The sequence below is a fragment of the Gopherus evgoodei genome, chromosome 8, assembly GCF_007399415.2.
Source record: "Gopherus evgoodei ecotype Sinaloan lineage chromosome 8, rGopEvg1_v1.p, whole genome shotgun sequence".
NCBI classification, from domain to species: Eukaryota; Metazoa; Chordata; order Testudines; family Testudinidae; genus Gopherus; species Gopherus evgoodei.
The window spans coordinates 30,048,199-30,067,212 of NC_044329.1; the positions used below are offsets into that span (position 1 = coordinate 30,048,199).

The 19,014-nt window shown below is 40.9% G+C and overlaps 1 protein-coding gene across 1 annotated transcript in view; it reads right to left on the reverse strand.

Moving 5' to 3' along the window:
- Positions 1-19,014, reverse strand: part of SLIT3 (slit guidance ligand 3) — an 811,508-nt gene that overhangs the window by 89,348 nt on the left and 703,146 nt on the right. The window contains exon 27 of the mRNA XM_030572932.1: positions 7,329-7,426. Coding sequence (XP_030428792.1) covers positions 7,329-7,426 — 98 coding nt within the window. The remainder of the gene's footprint in view (positions 1-7,328; positions 7,427-19,014) is intronic.

Genomic DNA, 19,014 nt, shown 5'->3' on the forward strand with positions numbered 1-19,014 from the left:
CACCTACCTTGTCTCCCAATCCCTTGGTAACATACCCAAACAACAGACTAAATAAATAAGGACAGAAATACTGGGTTTGTAAGGACTTGGACACAGAACTACTGCATTAAATACTTTATTTTCAGAAAATGTAGTGTGCCAACTTAAGGGAGTATGGAGGACTAGATGGCAGTGCAGAAAGGGCTCCGTTGTCCCCTAGAGTCTCCATGCTAATTTTTTAAGATATCTAGTTGTTATAGTTGTGAAGAAAACCTTGAAAATGTAACCTAAGTGTAAACCAATGCAGAGGGACTGAGTTTGCAGAGAGCCTTAAACTCTATGAGGAGCAGAGTGGAGCTGAGGTTGTGGGTCTAGTGTAGAATCAGCTGAGCATGGTCTCGGGCAGCCTTCAACAGTTTGCATATATGGAGGAAATGGAGGGACTGGAAAGGTTGGGAGTTGGCTAGTTCGGAGACTCATCACAGGAATGTATTGTCCCATCAATACTCAGGAACAGCCTCTGATTCAGGAATTTATATAGCTGTCCTTTACTTGTAGACAAGGACAGTTAGGGGTTTTGTTCCAACTGGGCCTATAAAACATAATTGCACAACCACATTATAAAACAAATCCTGGCTTGCCTTTGTCTACAGGACGGCATAGCCCAGTGAACAGAGCACTAAGGGGTCCTGGGCTCTATTTCCAGTTCTGCCACTGGCCTGCTGGGTAACCTTGGGCAAGTCACTTCTCCTCTCTGTGCCTCAACTTCATCTTCAAAATGGGGATAATGATACTGTCCAGGTTTGTAAAGGGTTTTGAGATTGACAGATTAAAAGTTCTAAAGAAGAGGTAAGTATTAATTTATTATTATTACTACTACTACTGCTGCTGCCTGGAGTGGAAAGCACCAGTGCCACCGTGTCAACTGCTGGCCACTGACTGCTGAATCAAGACTATTTCCAAATGCAGACAAGGCTTGTGCATGGTGGTAATGTTTACTGCTCAGGTGGTCAGGCTGGGGAGGGAGTACTTATCATGGAGGTGTGGGTAGGACTGATGCATATAGACTAGGGTTGATGTTCAGTGGAGGCTCTGCACTGAAGAAACAAGGAGGGTTTGGTAGCTGTTAAGAGAGCCACAGACTCTAGACTGGGTGCATGGATCCACTATGGTGAGTCTGACGCTGGCTTTCCCTCTCTTCCTTCTCTGCTCTAAGGATTGGCTGCACATGAACACTCCACACATGCCTCAGCACGACCTCAAGGAGTAAACTTGGGTTCCCCTGAAACATGGGCAGCCGAAACATCCACTCCCATGGAAACCCAGGGAATAAAACTGTGAAGGAAAGTGTAAGAGAGAAAGAAAGAGTTTGCTCATGCTCTCTCAACCCAGTCACGACAGGAAAGCTTCCAGAAGGGGATTAGCACAAGTGCATAGGTTAGCAGCAGACAGCTACGTTCCTTCAGACCTATACTGACCGTTCACAGGTCATGAGAGCTAGAAGGGAGGGGATACTCTTCAGAGTGAATGACTAAAAACAAATGGCTCCAATCAATTCAATTTAAAACACAATAAATCAATATGAAATATTTTCTTTATCTGGCTCTACCTCATTAGTACCAATAAAAAATGTCCTCTTTCTGACCCTGCAATGATCCAGGGGATCGCAGGAGGAGATAAGAAAGAGAAGAGCTGGCACAGCACCTTTTGTGGCAAGAGGAACGGAAGGAGGGTAAAGAAATCTAACTGAACAAAGTCGTGCATTTATCATGTCACCCATTTCCATTACAAAACCCTATTTTTCAGGGGTTTATAATTCAGCCTTAAAAATGTGCTCCAGGCTGCAACTTGGCATTCAAGGTCTCAGTTTGGGAGGAGATATCTTTTTTCAATGTAAAGGAAAACAACAAAAGGAGATTGTGCTGGTGATTTTTATATTATATGACTATTCCACCCTCTTCTTGCCACATCCTGACTGGGACTGTATGTAATGAAACACTGCTGTAGTAATGGTCCAGTGCACCAAAGTTTACAACAGGGACATTACGGGAATTGTTATTGTACAATATAGCAATTGGAAGGTTTGTTTGGCTTTTGTTAAGAATGGAAATGTCACCATAATTAATGAAATTTGGCAACCAGTTACTCTGTTCTAGGGCAAGTCTTTGCTTTATTATTTACATGTCAGTCTTTATTTCAATTGTGGTCAGTTGTTCCAATTCAGAGATCTGGGCGCAAGCATAGGCTTAAAGTGGTTTCCATCACATACAGGGTTTACAGTTTGGTTCAATGGCACTTGGCATCTATCATGGGTGCAAGTGAAAATTAAATGATAAAATATACAAATTAGAACTCTGGATTGTATGGTGGAATAGTTGTCAGTTGGGAAGATCTGAACATATTTTCCCAACACAGCCTGAAAGAAAAGTATGAGGCTTTCAGTGCAATCTGAAGGACATCAAATTGGGGTTCCTGCTAAACAATGGTGAAAGTAAGCTCTAGCTATGAGTATACAGCATGGCCCAGTGGACAATGCATGGATTAAGACTCAGGAGACCTGAATACTATTCTTGGCTCTGCTGGGTGACCTTGGGCACATCACCCCACCATATGCCTCAGTTTACCCATCTGTGGAATGGAGATAACAAAGGCCTCTTTTCTAAAGTGCTCTGAGATCTGCTGATGAAAAGTGCTATATAAGAGCTAGTTATTATTATTACTGAAAACTTCCTGGGCTCTAGCCTGCTGTTGAGTAAGCTATGGGACTGTTTACCAGAGAATTCAAATGTTACAGTTTCACATAGGGAGATGTGGTCTCCTAGATACTGTGACCAAAACCATTACAAAATTAAAATTCAGCCTGCTCTTCAAGTTCAGTTTTTTCATGACACTGCTGTTCTCAAAGACCCTGATGCTCCTGACTATAATTTCCCTTTTACTGTTCTGCAGTATGCTAGGCACAAGTTAGTTGCTTCCTTCTACCCCAGAAGTGGCTGTCCTTCAGAGGTGCAGTATCTACAGAACTTCTGAAATGCTTTGGGGTGAAAAAACCCAAAAATTATTCGAAGTTGGCTCTACTCTGAAAAGTGATTATGTAAAATTATCAACATCTTACACAACAGACCGGCTTCTTGTGCATATTTAGACACAGATATGTTGATCAAGTGATTATGGCTTTTTATTTCTCCTTACACTGTGGTCTATTATTTCTTCTGCATCATCAAAATCCTAATATACGAAGTTCAACTTCCAGGATCAATCCAATTCATCCATGCAACTGAAGGCATAATTTGAAAACAGTGGGGTTGCACAATTGCCACTTAGGGCAGAATATGGCCTACAGAACCTTTATTACGAGGGAAAATGCATGATATGGAAAAAACCCAAGTGATTTTCAGATTCCAGGTTGAGTTTTCAGAACTGGCTATAAGAAAGACATAACTTTTTACTTGTAAACTGAGCACATTTATAAGGAGCCATTGAGATGCAATGGAACAAGGAACTTAACAATGCCATTGTTAGAGTCACTTTTTAGAGCTGAACTGTATTGGCAGCAAACTCAAAATGGTTGGCTGCACTTTGTTCACTCTATGATTAATCATTTTTGTGTTTGGATAACAAAATAAATACAGAGACGATATATAATGCTTTAAAAAGTCAGCTCTTCTGTAAACAGAGTAAATCTTTTCAAGAAAACTATGGCTTTTTGGCAGATGAACTTTGTGCACCTGTATAACAAGTGAATGACTTGATAGCTTGTAAGAACTTCATTTATTCTTGACCAACGAGGCACTGAAATTGCAGAATTTATCAGCTTCAGGTTTTTACATAGAAAAGTGAACTTATTGTTTGTGGAGGCATAGGACTAATAGTTCTGGACAATGAAGCTCTCTTATACAGAATTGGACAGAGCAACACAAGACTATGTAAGTTTCCCCCCACTTCACTGTCAATGATCTGCTGTTCATCAGGGGCTAAATCTGAGTCAGAATGGGTAGCTCTGTCTCCATGACCCAGGCGGTCTTTGACTGCAGTCTCAGCAGAGGGACTACAAGATACTAAATGACATTATTGGCTTTTGTGACACAGATGTACCTGACAGTATTGCGGCATTTATGAATCCCAACAAGCAGCTTTCACTGTGTGACCTTTGTCCTAGCTGATCGAGTCGGAGTTGAAGCAGCAATTTAGAGGGAGGGAAAGCTTTATGTTCTACTACCAATCCCCTGAGCTACCCAGTTTCATTTATTTATTTATTTATTTTATTTTGAAAGAAAACAAATCCACCATGATAAAAGGCATGAAAATGATTCAGAGTAAAAAAATGTTTAAGAAAAAAAGGGTGACAAGAGAATGGATCTGAGAACTCCAGCTGAACCTAAGCCCTTCACCCACTCCATTGTGGCTAGCTATTACAGCAACAAAAATGAGAAGTGAAATCACCTGCTGTTTAGAGCCCCTTGCCCTGTCTATGCACAGCCGGAGGGGTGTGTGTGCGAGGAGACAGTCTCAGCCTTAACTGTGAATTTCCTGCCTTTGGCTGGCTTATGTCACCACCTTACCATTATTTAATGGGTAATTTCACTTGTCTGTGACTATAGAAACTTGAGAGTTAAACCACTTGGCATTTTATAGGGAGGAAAGCTTTGGCTTAAGTTTCCTTTTACAAGAGTAAAGATTTGACAAGCTTGGCAGCTGAGTTTGTATATTAATATATTCCTCCAGGGGAAAAAAATCTATAGAAGATATAATTTCTTTCACAGGCCACACAACTAAAAACTCTAAGGGGGCCTCTCATTAAAACATTTTTTTGACATTCACTTCCTCGCAGAATACAACCTAAGAGGGTATTTCTCATTCTGATGCACACAAATGTATGCACGTAGCTCCAGTGGATGCCAACAGGAGTAGCACATCCCTGGGAGAGAGAAGATTTCCCTCCAGACAATCATTGCTCAAAATGCTTCCTCATCTTCCTCCTCTATCTCTCCGCCATTCCCAAATCTATCACCACAGATCCTTTTAGATAATGCCTTATACTTCTATAGTACATCTCCTCTAGCAGAATGGGAGCCCAAAGGACTTGTAATGCGGTGGCCATCATCTAAGCACCTCCTCATGGCCAAAGGTTGCTCTGCAACAACTTGCCTCTGTTTTCCACATTTTCACTGGGCACCAAAGATCCATCACATTTTCCTCTTGTAGCAGGGGCTGATCTAAGTCCCTGCATTCCCCCAGCATGTGGGACACAGCAAGGCTTCTCCCCAGCTAAACAAGCACTCATGCCATGTCCAATTTCCTTTAAATAAGTCTATTTGTCCAAATATAAGCCCATAACAGACAAAACACAGTTCCTCAGCTCACCCTTTCTCCTAGGGTATCATGGCCTCTCCTCCAAGGGTCTCTGGTAATCATGCTTTTTGCAGCTTCCGAGTCTCAGGCAGCTTCCCTACTCAGCCAGCTCCCTTCTCACAGACAGATCTCATTCAGCCAGCTCTGCTCCCAGTCAGTTCTGTTCCACTTTGGGAACACTGGCCACAGGGCTACCTCCCTGACCATCTAGCTACTTGTTCCAGGACCCACCACTGGAGTAAGCTCCCTCAGTGGTTCCTCTCCTCAGGCACAGCCAGTCCCAAACAGTCCCCCCTCTTCCTGCTCTCTAATAGGACTTTATAGCCCCAGGTTTAGCCTGGCCCCCTTTAATTGGCTCAGTTGGACCCACCTGCTCTGACTTGGGGGCAGTGTGCCTGGTCTACTCACAGGGACTAGCTACTCAGTGACAGTGTTTTAGACTGAATATATAAAAGGGAATTGATGGAAAGCAGAGGTGTGTGGGGGAGAGAGGTGCCTTTTCATGGAGGATTTTGAGATTTCAAAATTTGACTTCATTCCAAACGGAGCAAAAACAGAAAACTTCAAAACTGTCCATGAAGAATTATTTTTGAAAAAATGGTTATGGGTCATTTGAAACATTATCTTTTGGAAAAACTAATGTTTCAGTTTCGACTTGTTAACATTTCTGCATTATAATAAATATATAATATGATAAAAAATAAAATTCAAGATGACATGTAATTTCACAATGAGAAATTGAGAAATTCCATTATGAAAATGTCTAAACAGGATGTTTGGACACCGTTGGGACCTTTTTTGCATTTTTTTTCTAAACAAAATTCTGGCAAAATTGACTCGATTTCACAACGCATTTCAATTTTGACAGAACTGCATGTTTGAGTGGAACACTGTTCCATCAAAATTTTCTCTGATCAGCTTTAAAAGAAAGCCTGACTCATGGAAAATGTATTTGGTGATGTACTACACAGTATAATCCTCAGTTGGCTGAGGGTGGCCTAGGCAACCTAAATAGCATTTTCCCCATCTGTGACCCTTACAATTCTGTGTCTCACTTCAGCCATCATTGATATGCTGCACATGGGAAAAGATAAAGCTGTTATTCCTGCAACAGGAACACCACGTAAGCCTTTTGTCCTGTCTGCAACTGGAACTACAGTACGAGGAAGTTTTGAGTAAAAGATAGCATAAATGCTTTAGTAGCAATTTTTTCATGACCGTAGCAACTACTGTCCAAAAAGCGTGCTAGCATCTTTAATGCAGATAAGTGGCCAGCGCCTCAGTGTTATGTTTCCACTGAAAAACAACCCCTCTGTGCAGTGCAAAGTCCCTTAGACACACAGGACAACTGGAGAAACACTACCACAGAGGCAAGAGTAACTTTTTCTAAATCACCACCATCAGCACTTCATGCAACTTCCCGGGTTCCCCTTGGAAGTCTCCTGTCTGAGCAGGGTCTAGGCTGCACCCTGTTCATGTGGGGGGATTGAAGCCCAAGATGTTAAGTTATAGAGGTTGTTCTCTTATGGGCACTAACATAAACTGACACAGCCTCTCAGTTGTTCTATTGTTTCTTTAAAGCCTGTTTGACTATGAGATTCTTCAGCATGAAAACATTTTGCATCTGGCTGTCAAGAAACAGATGCTCATTTTACAAATTAAAAAAGTGTGTGTGTGTGTGTGTGTGTGTGTGTGTGTGTGTGTGTGTGTTTGAAATGCCTCAAGGAAAATTAGTCTCAGGATAACACAAAGCAGATCAGGGGAATGCTCAAAACAGCTTTCAGAGACAGTCCCATTACGAGAAAATAAGGAGGCCTGTTTTAGAGGAAACAATATGTCACCAATGAAACCAAATTAATTTCATGTCTGGCAAGAAGAATTATTTGTCATGTATGGCAGTTTCAATAAATAAGCCATTAGACTTCATTAGTGTAAAATAGACAAATGTAAGGTAAATTCATCTCATCTTGTTTTAAATGCAATCTGCTCTCCACTACCTGAATCCGTCTTTATTTGCCTCAGTGAGATGGCAGGTCCCTCCATTCTGGCATGGATTCTGAATGCAGGCATTAATGGGCATATTGCAGTCTCGACCCTATTGGGAAAAGTTCAAGAGAAATTCAGTTAGTAACACACAGAGCAGCTGGACTAATCTATCTTGTGTATTGGGCTTTGTTTTCATTTTCTCATTTGCATTGACAGAAAGAATGTAGTCTTCAGAGCAGTCACATCACCTAGCATTCTTTACTGAATGGCAGACATTGCTTAAACCAGGCTTTTGGGAAGGCAAGGCTACAATTATGGCTAGTATTGGTGAGTGTATCGGGCTACTGTTTGGGTTTGAAGCCTCTGGCTAGTTATTTTTTCACCTGTTGGTTTGGAGAAAGCTGTTGGGTTTAACTTTATAGACTATACTTCATTCTTTAATATTAATTACACACTGAAATGAACAAATAATTCCGATGAGAGGTACACTCAGAGCAGTGCAGAGTCAGTATGCACTCAGCAGCACTTACAAGGACTCAGTCAAGTGTTAAGGCAGCACACAGAACTCAATACTAAGGATGGCCAAAACTTGAAGGTAAAAGCTTATGTTTTCTGAGAGGAGGCCCAGCTGAAATTCCTCTACAAAATACAGTGACGTCGATTCAAAATAGCATCCTTACTAAGCAGCCTTGTGTTTTTAAGAGAACATCCACAAATATCTCCAAGTGCATCAACTACTATAATTCTGCCCTATCATTACTAGATGACTACCTGTGTTAAGCAACTGATTTTTGTTGGTCCTTCGAGTGGCTGTTAAAGCAGGTTCACCTGGACTTGTAGCCTGCTGGTTAAAGCTGAATTTGCTATGGAGTTGACATCTACATCATAATACTGGTCCTTTCCTTTGAGTTATTTCAGAACAGATTATAAATTTAGGAAAAGTCTCTGGTCTGCCAAAGTCTGCGCAATCACAGGAAACTGAAGGGATCTGCCCAGTGGTTTTAGGAGATGATCCCTTAGCAGTGTCTCTCTCTCTATTTGATTTGCATCACCAAATAATCCATTGAGTTAATTCTGTCAATAAATAACCACACTCTAAGATAAGAAAAATATTTCAAATTAAACTAAAAAGGTTATTGAAGTAACATTTTTCATTTAAAATCACAGTTCATATCCTGTTACTATAATAATATTTTTGTGACTAATCTGTAATAGTCTTTATAAGGCTGAAGCAGTCCCCTGAGTCAACAGGGGCAGAAGAAGTGGCTGCATGCAACATTGGAGAACCTAGCTTTCATTTTAAAGTGTTCAGTGGCAGGTTTGATGATTTGCCTTCGGCTGGATTCAGGTTTGGTTAACTTCTTGCAGACCTGTCTGCACTCAGAACAAGATGCATACATACGATATGCTGTCCCCAAGGCCCTCTCTTAATTGTTACATCTTGCAGTGGTCATCCAAAATATAGGCTCCAATCCTGCAAATGGGTCCCAGACGGGTGCAAGGGTCCACATCCATTGATCCAACTGCAGGATCAGGGCTGGAAAGGAAGCTTATCAGGGTTGTTTCAATGGCAGCTGAAGTGCCTATCATGTATAAATACTATGTAAATACCAACAATCCAAAACCCCCGCAGGCTTGCTAGCCTGGGATTGATGCAGTCTCATCAGTTTCAACTAGTCAGGAATTTTAGAAAACAACCAGTAGTCATGAGGAGCTGTAGAGAAATTGTTGAATATGGTTGATAGCTGCTTTTCCCTCATGTTGCTCATGATGTATATTCCATGTAGGTGCTTATATGCTCCCCACCCCAGTTACCATAGATTTGAGTCCCACAAATGTTAATGATCAATATAGTGTGAGGTAGAGAAATATTCTCATTTTACAGAGAAACCAAGCCAGAGAGAGACAAAGCACCTTGACAAGATCACACAGAAGTCTGTGGCAGAAATGGCAGTTGAAACCACAGTTCCTGAGTACAAATCCATTGGTTTAGCCACAAACACATCAACCCTAGCATTAGGCAGAGAGGAAGGCTTGTGTTTGTTGTGCTTGTTTGTTTTCTCTCCAGGCCAAAAGGAGAAAGGAAGAACATCCATCAGGATGCTCCGATTCTGAAGGTCAGGGAAGCAGAAGACCCAGGTCCAAAAAGCAGGAGCCAGACCTGATTAAATACCAGAATGATTCAGGATTAGCAGAGCCCACTCCCCATATTAAGAAGAATGAGTGGGCATGGTGGGGCTTTGCTCAAGAACTGGCACAGGTGCCTTGTGCTTCACTGATACCCAAGCCTCTGCCAAACAGCTTGGCATTCTCCATTTGAATCATTCACTTTAAAAGGTCCTGGGGAAAAGGGGGGGATGCTGAAAGCAAAGAGGAAAGCTCATGCAGCTTTTGTTTTGGCACTGTGTTCCACAGCACTTACAGGATGCCAGCCACATCTAATACACTGCCACCCGCTGCAGTTGCCTCTGCTTTGTCTATCTGTATTGCAAACCCTACATGCGCGACATGTCATCCTAGTGAAGCTGGGATGATGCCATGTTTAATATTTCTCAAATGCTCAGCACAAATGCTTTTCCATATCCCTGGTAAATGGAGTATTTTGCAGATGATTCAGTACTGCAGATATCCTTTCAACTTCACACATACTCTGTGTTCTCTTGGCATCGAAGTCTGAAACCCTCTGTGAACTAAGCATAGCAACACGCAAAACAAAAAGCCCATCATTTATGTTTCCAAAAGTTCTACACACACTCTCGGAACAGCCTTTCAAACACCATGTGTGACAATATTCATATTACCTTTCATGCAACTATGCACATTTCCTTGGAAATTACTGGTGACTATTACTAAAGATCTGTGTTAAAATGAAAGCACACCCTTCAAAAGCATTTTCTAACCGCTCCTATCTGCACATGAAATCCGGATGATTCAGAGCCCAGTTTTCACTTCTTCACTATATAAGCCTGTGTTATTGGGTTTTCAGGGCTTCGGTGGCCTCAAGCACCCTGGAAACTGAACAATGTTTTCTGCTGAATCAGACTTTTAATTATAACATTAATTTGCTGTGTGATACTAGGTAAAACAGAACCTCTGCCTCAGTCTACCCATTTCCAAAAAGTGGGATAACACAACTTGCCTCTCTCTCTGTGATCTCATGAGTGTCAGCTGTCTGTTCAACACTCTGAGTTCTTTAAAGAAGGTGCTATGCAAGTGAAATATTTTATCGTACACAAAAATGTGGAAAACAAAGAATAAGCAGAGACTATTTAAAATATCAGTAATCAGTAAGCTACAGCCAGTCAGGCCACTTCACTTCTGAATGAGAGAGACCATGCAGGGGTCTAATGTGCTTTAACTTCACAGCTTGAGTTAATGCATCTTGACTTTCCTGAGTGTTCCTATATAGACGAGCCCTAAGACATGCTGAAAACATCTTTCAGATAAAGATTGCAAATCTCTGGTCCCACTTTACAACAATACTGGCATATTTGTAAAGGATTAATTTCTTTAAATGTCATGCACCAATCCTCAACTCCGTTCATTTGCTCTTGAACTGAAGACAACTATTTGACCTATATACCCTGAAAATTAATTATGTCTGTTCTCAAAAAGGAAAAACATTGAACATTTGGTCCAAGACTCAGGGTTTGTGAATTAAGCTGGAACTGGAAAAGGAGGTACAAGCTTTGCTTCCAAAGATCTGGCCCGTAGACAAAAACAACATGATTGTCTCAGTGATTCATGTCGCTAGATTGGAGGGTCTCCTTTTGACTGTAACTGTATTTTTAGGGATTTGTAACTCTACACTAAACATTTTGTTGTAGTCTGATGGTAAGGCAAAAGCATCAGCCTAGAGACATTTTCTGGTGAGTTGTACAAAACAACACCTGCTCACCCCAGAAAAATCTGCTTGGCCACTCCCATAGAAGAGGGACGGAACAACATGGATTTTGACATAAAGTTCCTACAAATGGCAAGGCAGAGTGCATACAGGTCAGGACCACATTTGGATTTCATATGTACCCCTGTAAATCTGGAGCAAATCAACCAGCTCCAACTTTAGTAGAGTTGCTCCAAATGAACATTCCTGTGAAAAAGCAAAATCTGGCCCACAGAAAATGTAAGTTCTTCTTTTAGTCCCAGCACTAATTTAAATAAACGGTACTGAACAGTGCTGTACATACAGGCTGTAGATCACAAGAATTATATCAGATCCCGGATTCAATTACTGGACCGTACTTATTACATTTTCCAGGATCAAATGCATCATAACAGCAAAAAGCCAAGAAGAATTGGCACAATCCAACGGAGAGTTGGGCAAATAGGGCAAAGAGAGGTTATGTGAATACATGTTTGATGAAAAAACACATTTGCTTTGATAATATTTTGACCATTTAAATTGGTTTGCTGTCATGATGTGGAAAGTGCATATTTGTTTGTGCAATGGTTTGTGACATACAAGTTCACCAAGCCATCTGATATTTTGGGGTTTTGTCCACCTACTTCTAAAACAGTCAGCCAGTCACAGATAATCCTATTAGTTCATCATACCCCAGAAAGAGGGCTTCATCCTGCACTACTGAAATCACTGGGTTTGGCCAATAACTTCAATGGGCGCAGCACCGAGCTCATAATGAAGAGACAAAGTTAAAGCAACTACTTCATGGACAACTCCTAGGCTGAAAAATGTTTGCATTAAGTGTCTGAACAATTCGAAATAACAGACAAAACCAGTCTGCTTTTGCACATAATCCATGCACAAAAAGAAAGCTAAAACTTGTCAAATCACTGGCTGTAAATTATTTCTCCAGCTCTACCATAAATAATAATACCACCTAACACTTTGCATCAGTAGATGTCAAAGCACTTTACATTATCATTATTCTTATTTTACATATATCTGGAAACTAAGGCACAGAGAAACAAAGTGATTTGTCGAAGGTCACCCTGCAGGTCAGTAGCAAAGCAGGGAACAGAATCCAGGACTCCACCCATTAGGCCACACTGACAGTCATAACCACTAGGTAGCCATATTTTTCAGGTGAGTTAAAAATAAATTAGGCACCTGCTGATACAGAGGCTATTATTTCATAATATACTGGTAATAAATATTTAAGGAATCCATCTCATAGTACCTGTGTGTCATTAACTGGGCAAATACTGCAATAATATTTCCATCAAGATTCACTTGGTATTTTAAATTAACGTGATTTGCCTGTGCCCTTAACCCCATTGAGTTAGCACCAGGCAAATTTCTCAATTAAGTTTTAATAGCACAAATATTCACAGAAAATGAATTTCAAGGTAATGTACACAGGAATTTGCAGAAATTGAACTTTGAATTTCCATGTGTGAGTATTCGCATCACAAGTGCTCGAGCACTAATTTAACCTGACCATTCACCACCAACATAAACAAATCAAATACTATCTACTGCAAAAAATCCTCATGTTTATGCCATGTAATTTTAAGAATTTACAAAAGTATCAAGTAGTTCTGGGAAGAAAAAAAGAAGAGGAAACCAACCAATTCACAGATATTCTCTGAGCAACAGACTAAATAGACTGGATAGATTCACTGAGAACTATTCATTTCTAAGCAGTTTCCTCTTAAAGAAAGGAACATATCTGGCTCACAGATTAAAGGCACTGGAATCATTTTCCTACTCAGCTTTTTGGAGGAGGTTTGCACAGGGCTGCCCAGAGGATTCAGGGGGTCTGGGGTCCTCGGCGGCAGGGGGCCCCCCGCTTCAGTGGTAATTCATCGGTGGGAGGGTCCTTCTGCTCTGGGACCCACCGCTGAAGTACCCCGAAGACGTGTGGCAGGGGGCCCCCACTGCCGAATTATTGCCGAAGACCCGGCACTTCGGCGGTGGGTCTTGGGGCAGAAGGACCCCCTGCCACAGGTCTTCGGGACACTTCGGCGGCGGGTTCCAGGGTGGAAGGGCCCCCTGCTGCCGAATTACCACCAAAGACCCGGAGCGGAAGAAGCTCCAAGGTCCCCGGGCCCCGCGAGAGTTTTCCGGGCCCCTCGGAGCGAGTGAAAGACCCTGCTCCAGGGGCCCCAAAAAACTCTTGTGGGGACCCCTACGGGGCCCGGGGCGGCTCTGGGTTTGCAAGAAGAAGAACCTTGCATCATATCCTAAAAACAGCAAAATTTAGATATGGAATTTTGATAGATCAACAGACGAAACACAAAATATTATAATTCTCTTATTTTCCTCTTATAAGGCAACTCTTATTGCTGCAAACTTCATTCTGCTCAGTTAAACTAAAGTAAGAATGGAACAATTGCATCAACCTCATTGGAATGATTCTGTATTTATACTCCTTTCGCAGAAATCATAATTTGGTCTAAAGACTGTTACCCACTGAAAATGTGGGAAAACCAGAAGTTTTCATTGCAGGAGACTTGACATACCACTTATATGTGACTCCAGAAAAACTCAAAGATAAGCTAGCTAGCCACTATCTACCAAAAATGAAGTTACAAAACCTGTTGCTGACTTCTTATGTTATTCTAGAATGATATATTATAATTATCCTTATAAAAGGATGAAAAACCCCTCCATCTCCCATCAGTCTGTGCTGTGTAACATTAATCATTGCTGAGTCATGCTGAGTTTAAAGGTTATTGAAATGTTACCAGATACAATATTTTTCAGGGTACAGAAAGTGATAAGACAGAAGGCATAAAATGATTATTCTGTGTAACTAGGAGAACCACTTTCTAATTAAGAGACATTTCCTGTAGCTGTAACATATGGTGACTCAATTCAATAAATGATCATTTTGTCAAAAAACAATGGCAGATCTCAGACAACAGCAGTGACAGGGAGCCAAGAAGATTCTTATGCCCCCATGGAAAGAGACTAAAGAAACTCCGAGCATCTGGGTAGGCAGAAATCGGAACCACAATGAGCAGCAAATTAAGCTGCTTTTCAGTAGCCGCTGTCTTTTTTGGCCTCTGAACTGGAAGTGCAGTAGGCTCCACACCAGTAGAGACACAGAGGCCCATAGGGCAGCCACTGAGCTTTTTTTTTTCCTGGCTGATGGGAACCTTGTTCAGTGATTAACATGTCTTTGTGTTGGCAGCTGATGCAAAAGTACTCTGGGAAAATGACTGCAGGAGAAAGAAAAAGTTTCCAAGCAAATACACAGACACTGTTAACTCTTCACCCTATGTTATTCCTATTACTAGATTTTGTTGAGGCAGTGCATGGGCAGAACATATGTCACAGTTTTCATATATTTAGTGCAGACACTATGCCAAATCAAATTCAGTGAGAGAATTTTGAAGTAAGACCTAGCCATGTTCTTTGATCATTTTAAGTATCTTAACTCCTTAAATATAGCTAGATCTTTCTGAGAGGTCAATACACCAAATCACTCAATTGCAAAAACACCATCTTGAAAACATGCTCCACTGATACTCCAAAATATCAGTGTAACATCCCACCACCAACACAACCAACCTCACAAATGCCAGTGCACTCAACTTACCCAATAAAACCCAATAAACCCGCTTCACTGAACAAGAAAAGACTAAATAAGCACTTCACTCCATAAGAAACTTAAAGGGCCACTTTTCAGCAGCTAAACCAAAATGCAAACTACTTTTAAGCATTTATCTGTCCTGGGATGCCATCTTAAGCTGAAATATCTACTGGGTTTAATAGTTTAGTTGTCCTGCTGCTGTGAAATTAAGAAAAGATGAAAATGTTTCCCCCTTCCAAAATGTATAATGCATGACTCCATTCTTTAGCCATATCTAACTAATACGGGGACTCCAAGGGATGGCTACACTTGAAATTTCAAAGTGCTGCCGCGGCAGTGCTGCGGGAGCGCTGCCGTGGCAGCGCTTTGAAGTGGGAGTGTGGTCGGAGCACCAGCACTGGGAGAGAGCTCTCCCAGCGCTGCAAGTAAACCACATCCCTTACGGGTGTAGCTTGCAGGGCTGATTACACTGAGGCTTTACAGCGCTCTATCTTGCAGCGCCCGGGGGGGGGGTTCACACCCCTGAGTGCGAAAGTTGCTGCGCTGTAAAGTGCCAGTGTAGTCATGGACCAAGTTTCTTAAGTATTCAGAACTGTACTGCTACCTGTGACATTACTGATGATTGTCCCGGTCGTGCAATCATTAATGGCACTCTGCAAATGCACAGCAACCTGCCAACTTAGATCAGATTTCAGGGTCAGGATGTAAGTTGGTGAACATACAAGGAGATAACTAGAACAAGGCAAAGCTAAGTTTGTTACTGCTTTACAAGAACCATCTCTGGTTTGATGCGGGAGAGTGGAGAGGAAATAATCCATGCACCAATGAGTGGAAAAGACACAACAGCCCTTTAGAGAAAGGCAGGTTAATTTCAAACTTCTGTGAAGGATATTCAAAAAGAAAACACACAGATTAATCAAGTATACAACAGCTTCCCTTTAATAACTACATGAGATAAACACAAGCTGTAAATACAAATTAAAAGAAGCAGGAAGAATTTTACACAGATGACTAAGAAAACATGAAGGGATGAAGTCAGCTCTCCAACCAAAGCACTTAATTATAAGTTTGGTAGAAAAAGACTATCATGAAGTTCTGTTTACAACTGTAACATTTCAAAGTCCCTCATTATAAAGGAAACCAACGTTTATATGCTGAGAATGTTAAGAAAACCCAAAACTTAATGAAGTGTGCTGTAAAACTAAAAACAAACCATTACAAAAATCCTATTATGCAAACTGCTACACAAATGAAATTGGGGGACAGCTACACAAAGGGAAATATGTGGATTGCTACATCCATTGCTGGTGTAATGAACCTAAACCAGCTGCACATCTGTGTGAAGAAAGGATCTGAATCTCAACAGAATGATTACTGATATTGCAGAAGTGGAGAATGAAACTAGCTTTGAAATATTTGATTCCTTTGATGGGCTAGATATGAAAAAGAACACGCAAAACCACAGCCTATTTACTGTACCATTCTCTCCCTCTCAGAAACCTCTTAAGACAAAGGATTCCATATCAAATCGCACTGCCTTGGGAGGCAATATACACAGATTGCTGCATAAAGTTGAGGTCACTCAGATCTGTCTCCTTTTTGGCAGATCCAGATGATGCAGTTTCCTTGTTTATCCTGTACCTGGCCAGCATAAGATGGCTAAGGCTCAATTGGGATAAAATGCAGATGATGCTAGCTTGCAGGGTTAGGTAATTAGAAGAATTGTCAGGGTGCATGTCTGATCCATCTGTTGGTGGCACATATACAAATTATTTGACAAAGCAGGTATTTTGGACAATATTAAGGTACTTTTGAATCTGACTGCTCTTAGACAGCAAGCTAGAAGCAGAGACTCAGACAGATTTTGTTAATTTGTGTTTTGCAAATGGGCTGTGCCTATTCCTAGCCAATGCACACCTTGCACAGTCATTTATGCCTTTGCCACTGTGACATTGGCAGACCAGATACCAGCTCATGCCAAGGCCCATAGGCCTCACTGAACACTGACAAATGCATAGCTGGAAACCAGTCTGGCTCACCTGTGTGTTAGCCTTGTTAAAACAGATGTTAAGTTGATAAGAATGTGTTTAGACTTGATGAAATGCTTGTAGGATGCAGCATGTATTGATCTCACTTATAACCTCTGTAGTCCATGGCATAAACTTATATTGAGAGTTCGCATTGTAAATCTCTGTAACTGTGGAACACCAAACAGGAAAGAAGCATTAATTAGCATAAAGTGCTGGTCCTGTGGGCAAGACGCCTCATTGAAACCACATGAACCATTGTGAAACATCAAAGGATAAACACTTCGTTGATTGCCCCCCACCGCCACACCCACCCATGAAGAGGAGATGGGTACCACTCTTGATTCATCAGTTTGAACTCTGGGGGAAAAGAATAAAAATGCCTGATGAGAAGAAACTGTATCACTATGTTGCTTGGAATTTGTCAAGGGCAATATTTGTAAGTATGAGCAAGGAATTCCCAAATTGCTTGGTTTGGATTAGTCCTAAAGGACATATAGAACTTGCATATCATAGCAACTACTATTACCTTTTGGAACCAAAGACTGTATCTCATTTGTGTGTGCATGTTTACCTGCTTTAACCATAGAAATAACTCTCATTTCTTTTTCTTAGTTAATACATCTTCAGTTAGTACTATAGGATTGGCTACAAGAGTTGTCTTTGGTTTGAGATCTGAAGTACATTTGACCTGGGGTAAGTGACTGGTCCTTTGGGACTGGGAGTAGCCTGAATATTATTGTTGATTTTTGGTGTAAGGGACCATCTATCACAAATGCGGGCTTGCCTGGGTGACAAGACAGATTGGACTATCCAACTCCATGTTAAGGCTGTTATAGTGCTTTTAGGAGTTCACATTTGGTTGGTGAGGTCTAATTACAGAACATACCCAATTTGGGGTTTGTGCCCTCTTCCTTGACAGTCTGACTTGAGGTTGGCACTCACGTTTGTGAGCTACCTTAGACAGCTTGACAGCCACCTCTAGGTTACATTACTGCAAGTGATAATAAATTACCCACATTCCTTGGTAACCTGTTCCAGTGGTTGATTACCCTCACTGTAAAAAAGTTGCATTATATGATTGTTAATAATCCAATAATCTAATTTAGTTAATGTGAGAAAAAGTTTCATTCATTTCTAATTTTGGTCAAAGTTTCAGATTTGGCTTGATCTCACCTCGATCAGTTCATTCATCCATTTTTGGGTGACACAGCAACCTAACTTAAACCCTGCCCACTATTTTTCACACATGGTGAGAAATACTACTTGCTGAAAGCCACAGAAGGTGATTTCAGGAGAAGAGATCAGTTTAGGTTTTAGCCTGTGAAACCTTCACAGCATTGGTGAGTGTAGTAAAGATACAGAGAACTGTTACTGCCTACAAGGCTCTATACAGTAATCTTCTGCACCAGTTTGGCTTCAACTGGCATCTGATTAAACAATAATTGGACATGGCAGCAGCACTTTTTAGTGACTTTCTTGTACTTATTAATAAATCCTATTTGTCAATTTATAGTAAGTTAGGCCAACTCCGCTCTCTTCAGCCTCATTTTATTTTAATCAAAAAGATTTATGACCCTCCAGGGTATACTACACCTTCCATTATCTTTGTAGCTAGTAATCAAGATTATGTCCATCAAAGTCAAGGTGCAAGGATTTGAGGTATTATTTAAAATATTCTGGCATTGGCACCATCAGTATGAAATTTGATTCTCAGTGGATGCTTGTGGTTTACTTGTTAATAATATACATTATTGTGCATTTCTTCTTGCCGTATTGACCTCTGCTTACACAAGCATGCTGTATTTCAATGCTTGTGTAAGCAGATGCTATAGATAAAGGACTTCCGGGCTTTCAATCAGCAGAAAGAAGAGGTGGAACAAGTCTAATACATGAAAAATCCACATCCTATACTAATGGACAGGAAGCAATCTCCATGAATCTGATGCTGGAACCTCTGGAATACTTCCAGAAATGTAACTACTTAAGACGTAAACCAAAATCCTAATTTCAATTGAAAAGAAACCTTTGAAGTACCCTAAAATATCCTATTATAGATGTTATATTATTCAGACTACAGGAAAGATGACAAAGGAGGGCTTAATTATAATTTCAGAAAGAAAATGGAAACAAACTGCAAAAAATAGAGGAAAATTTTCTCTTGTCTCTTT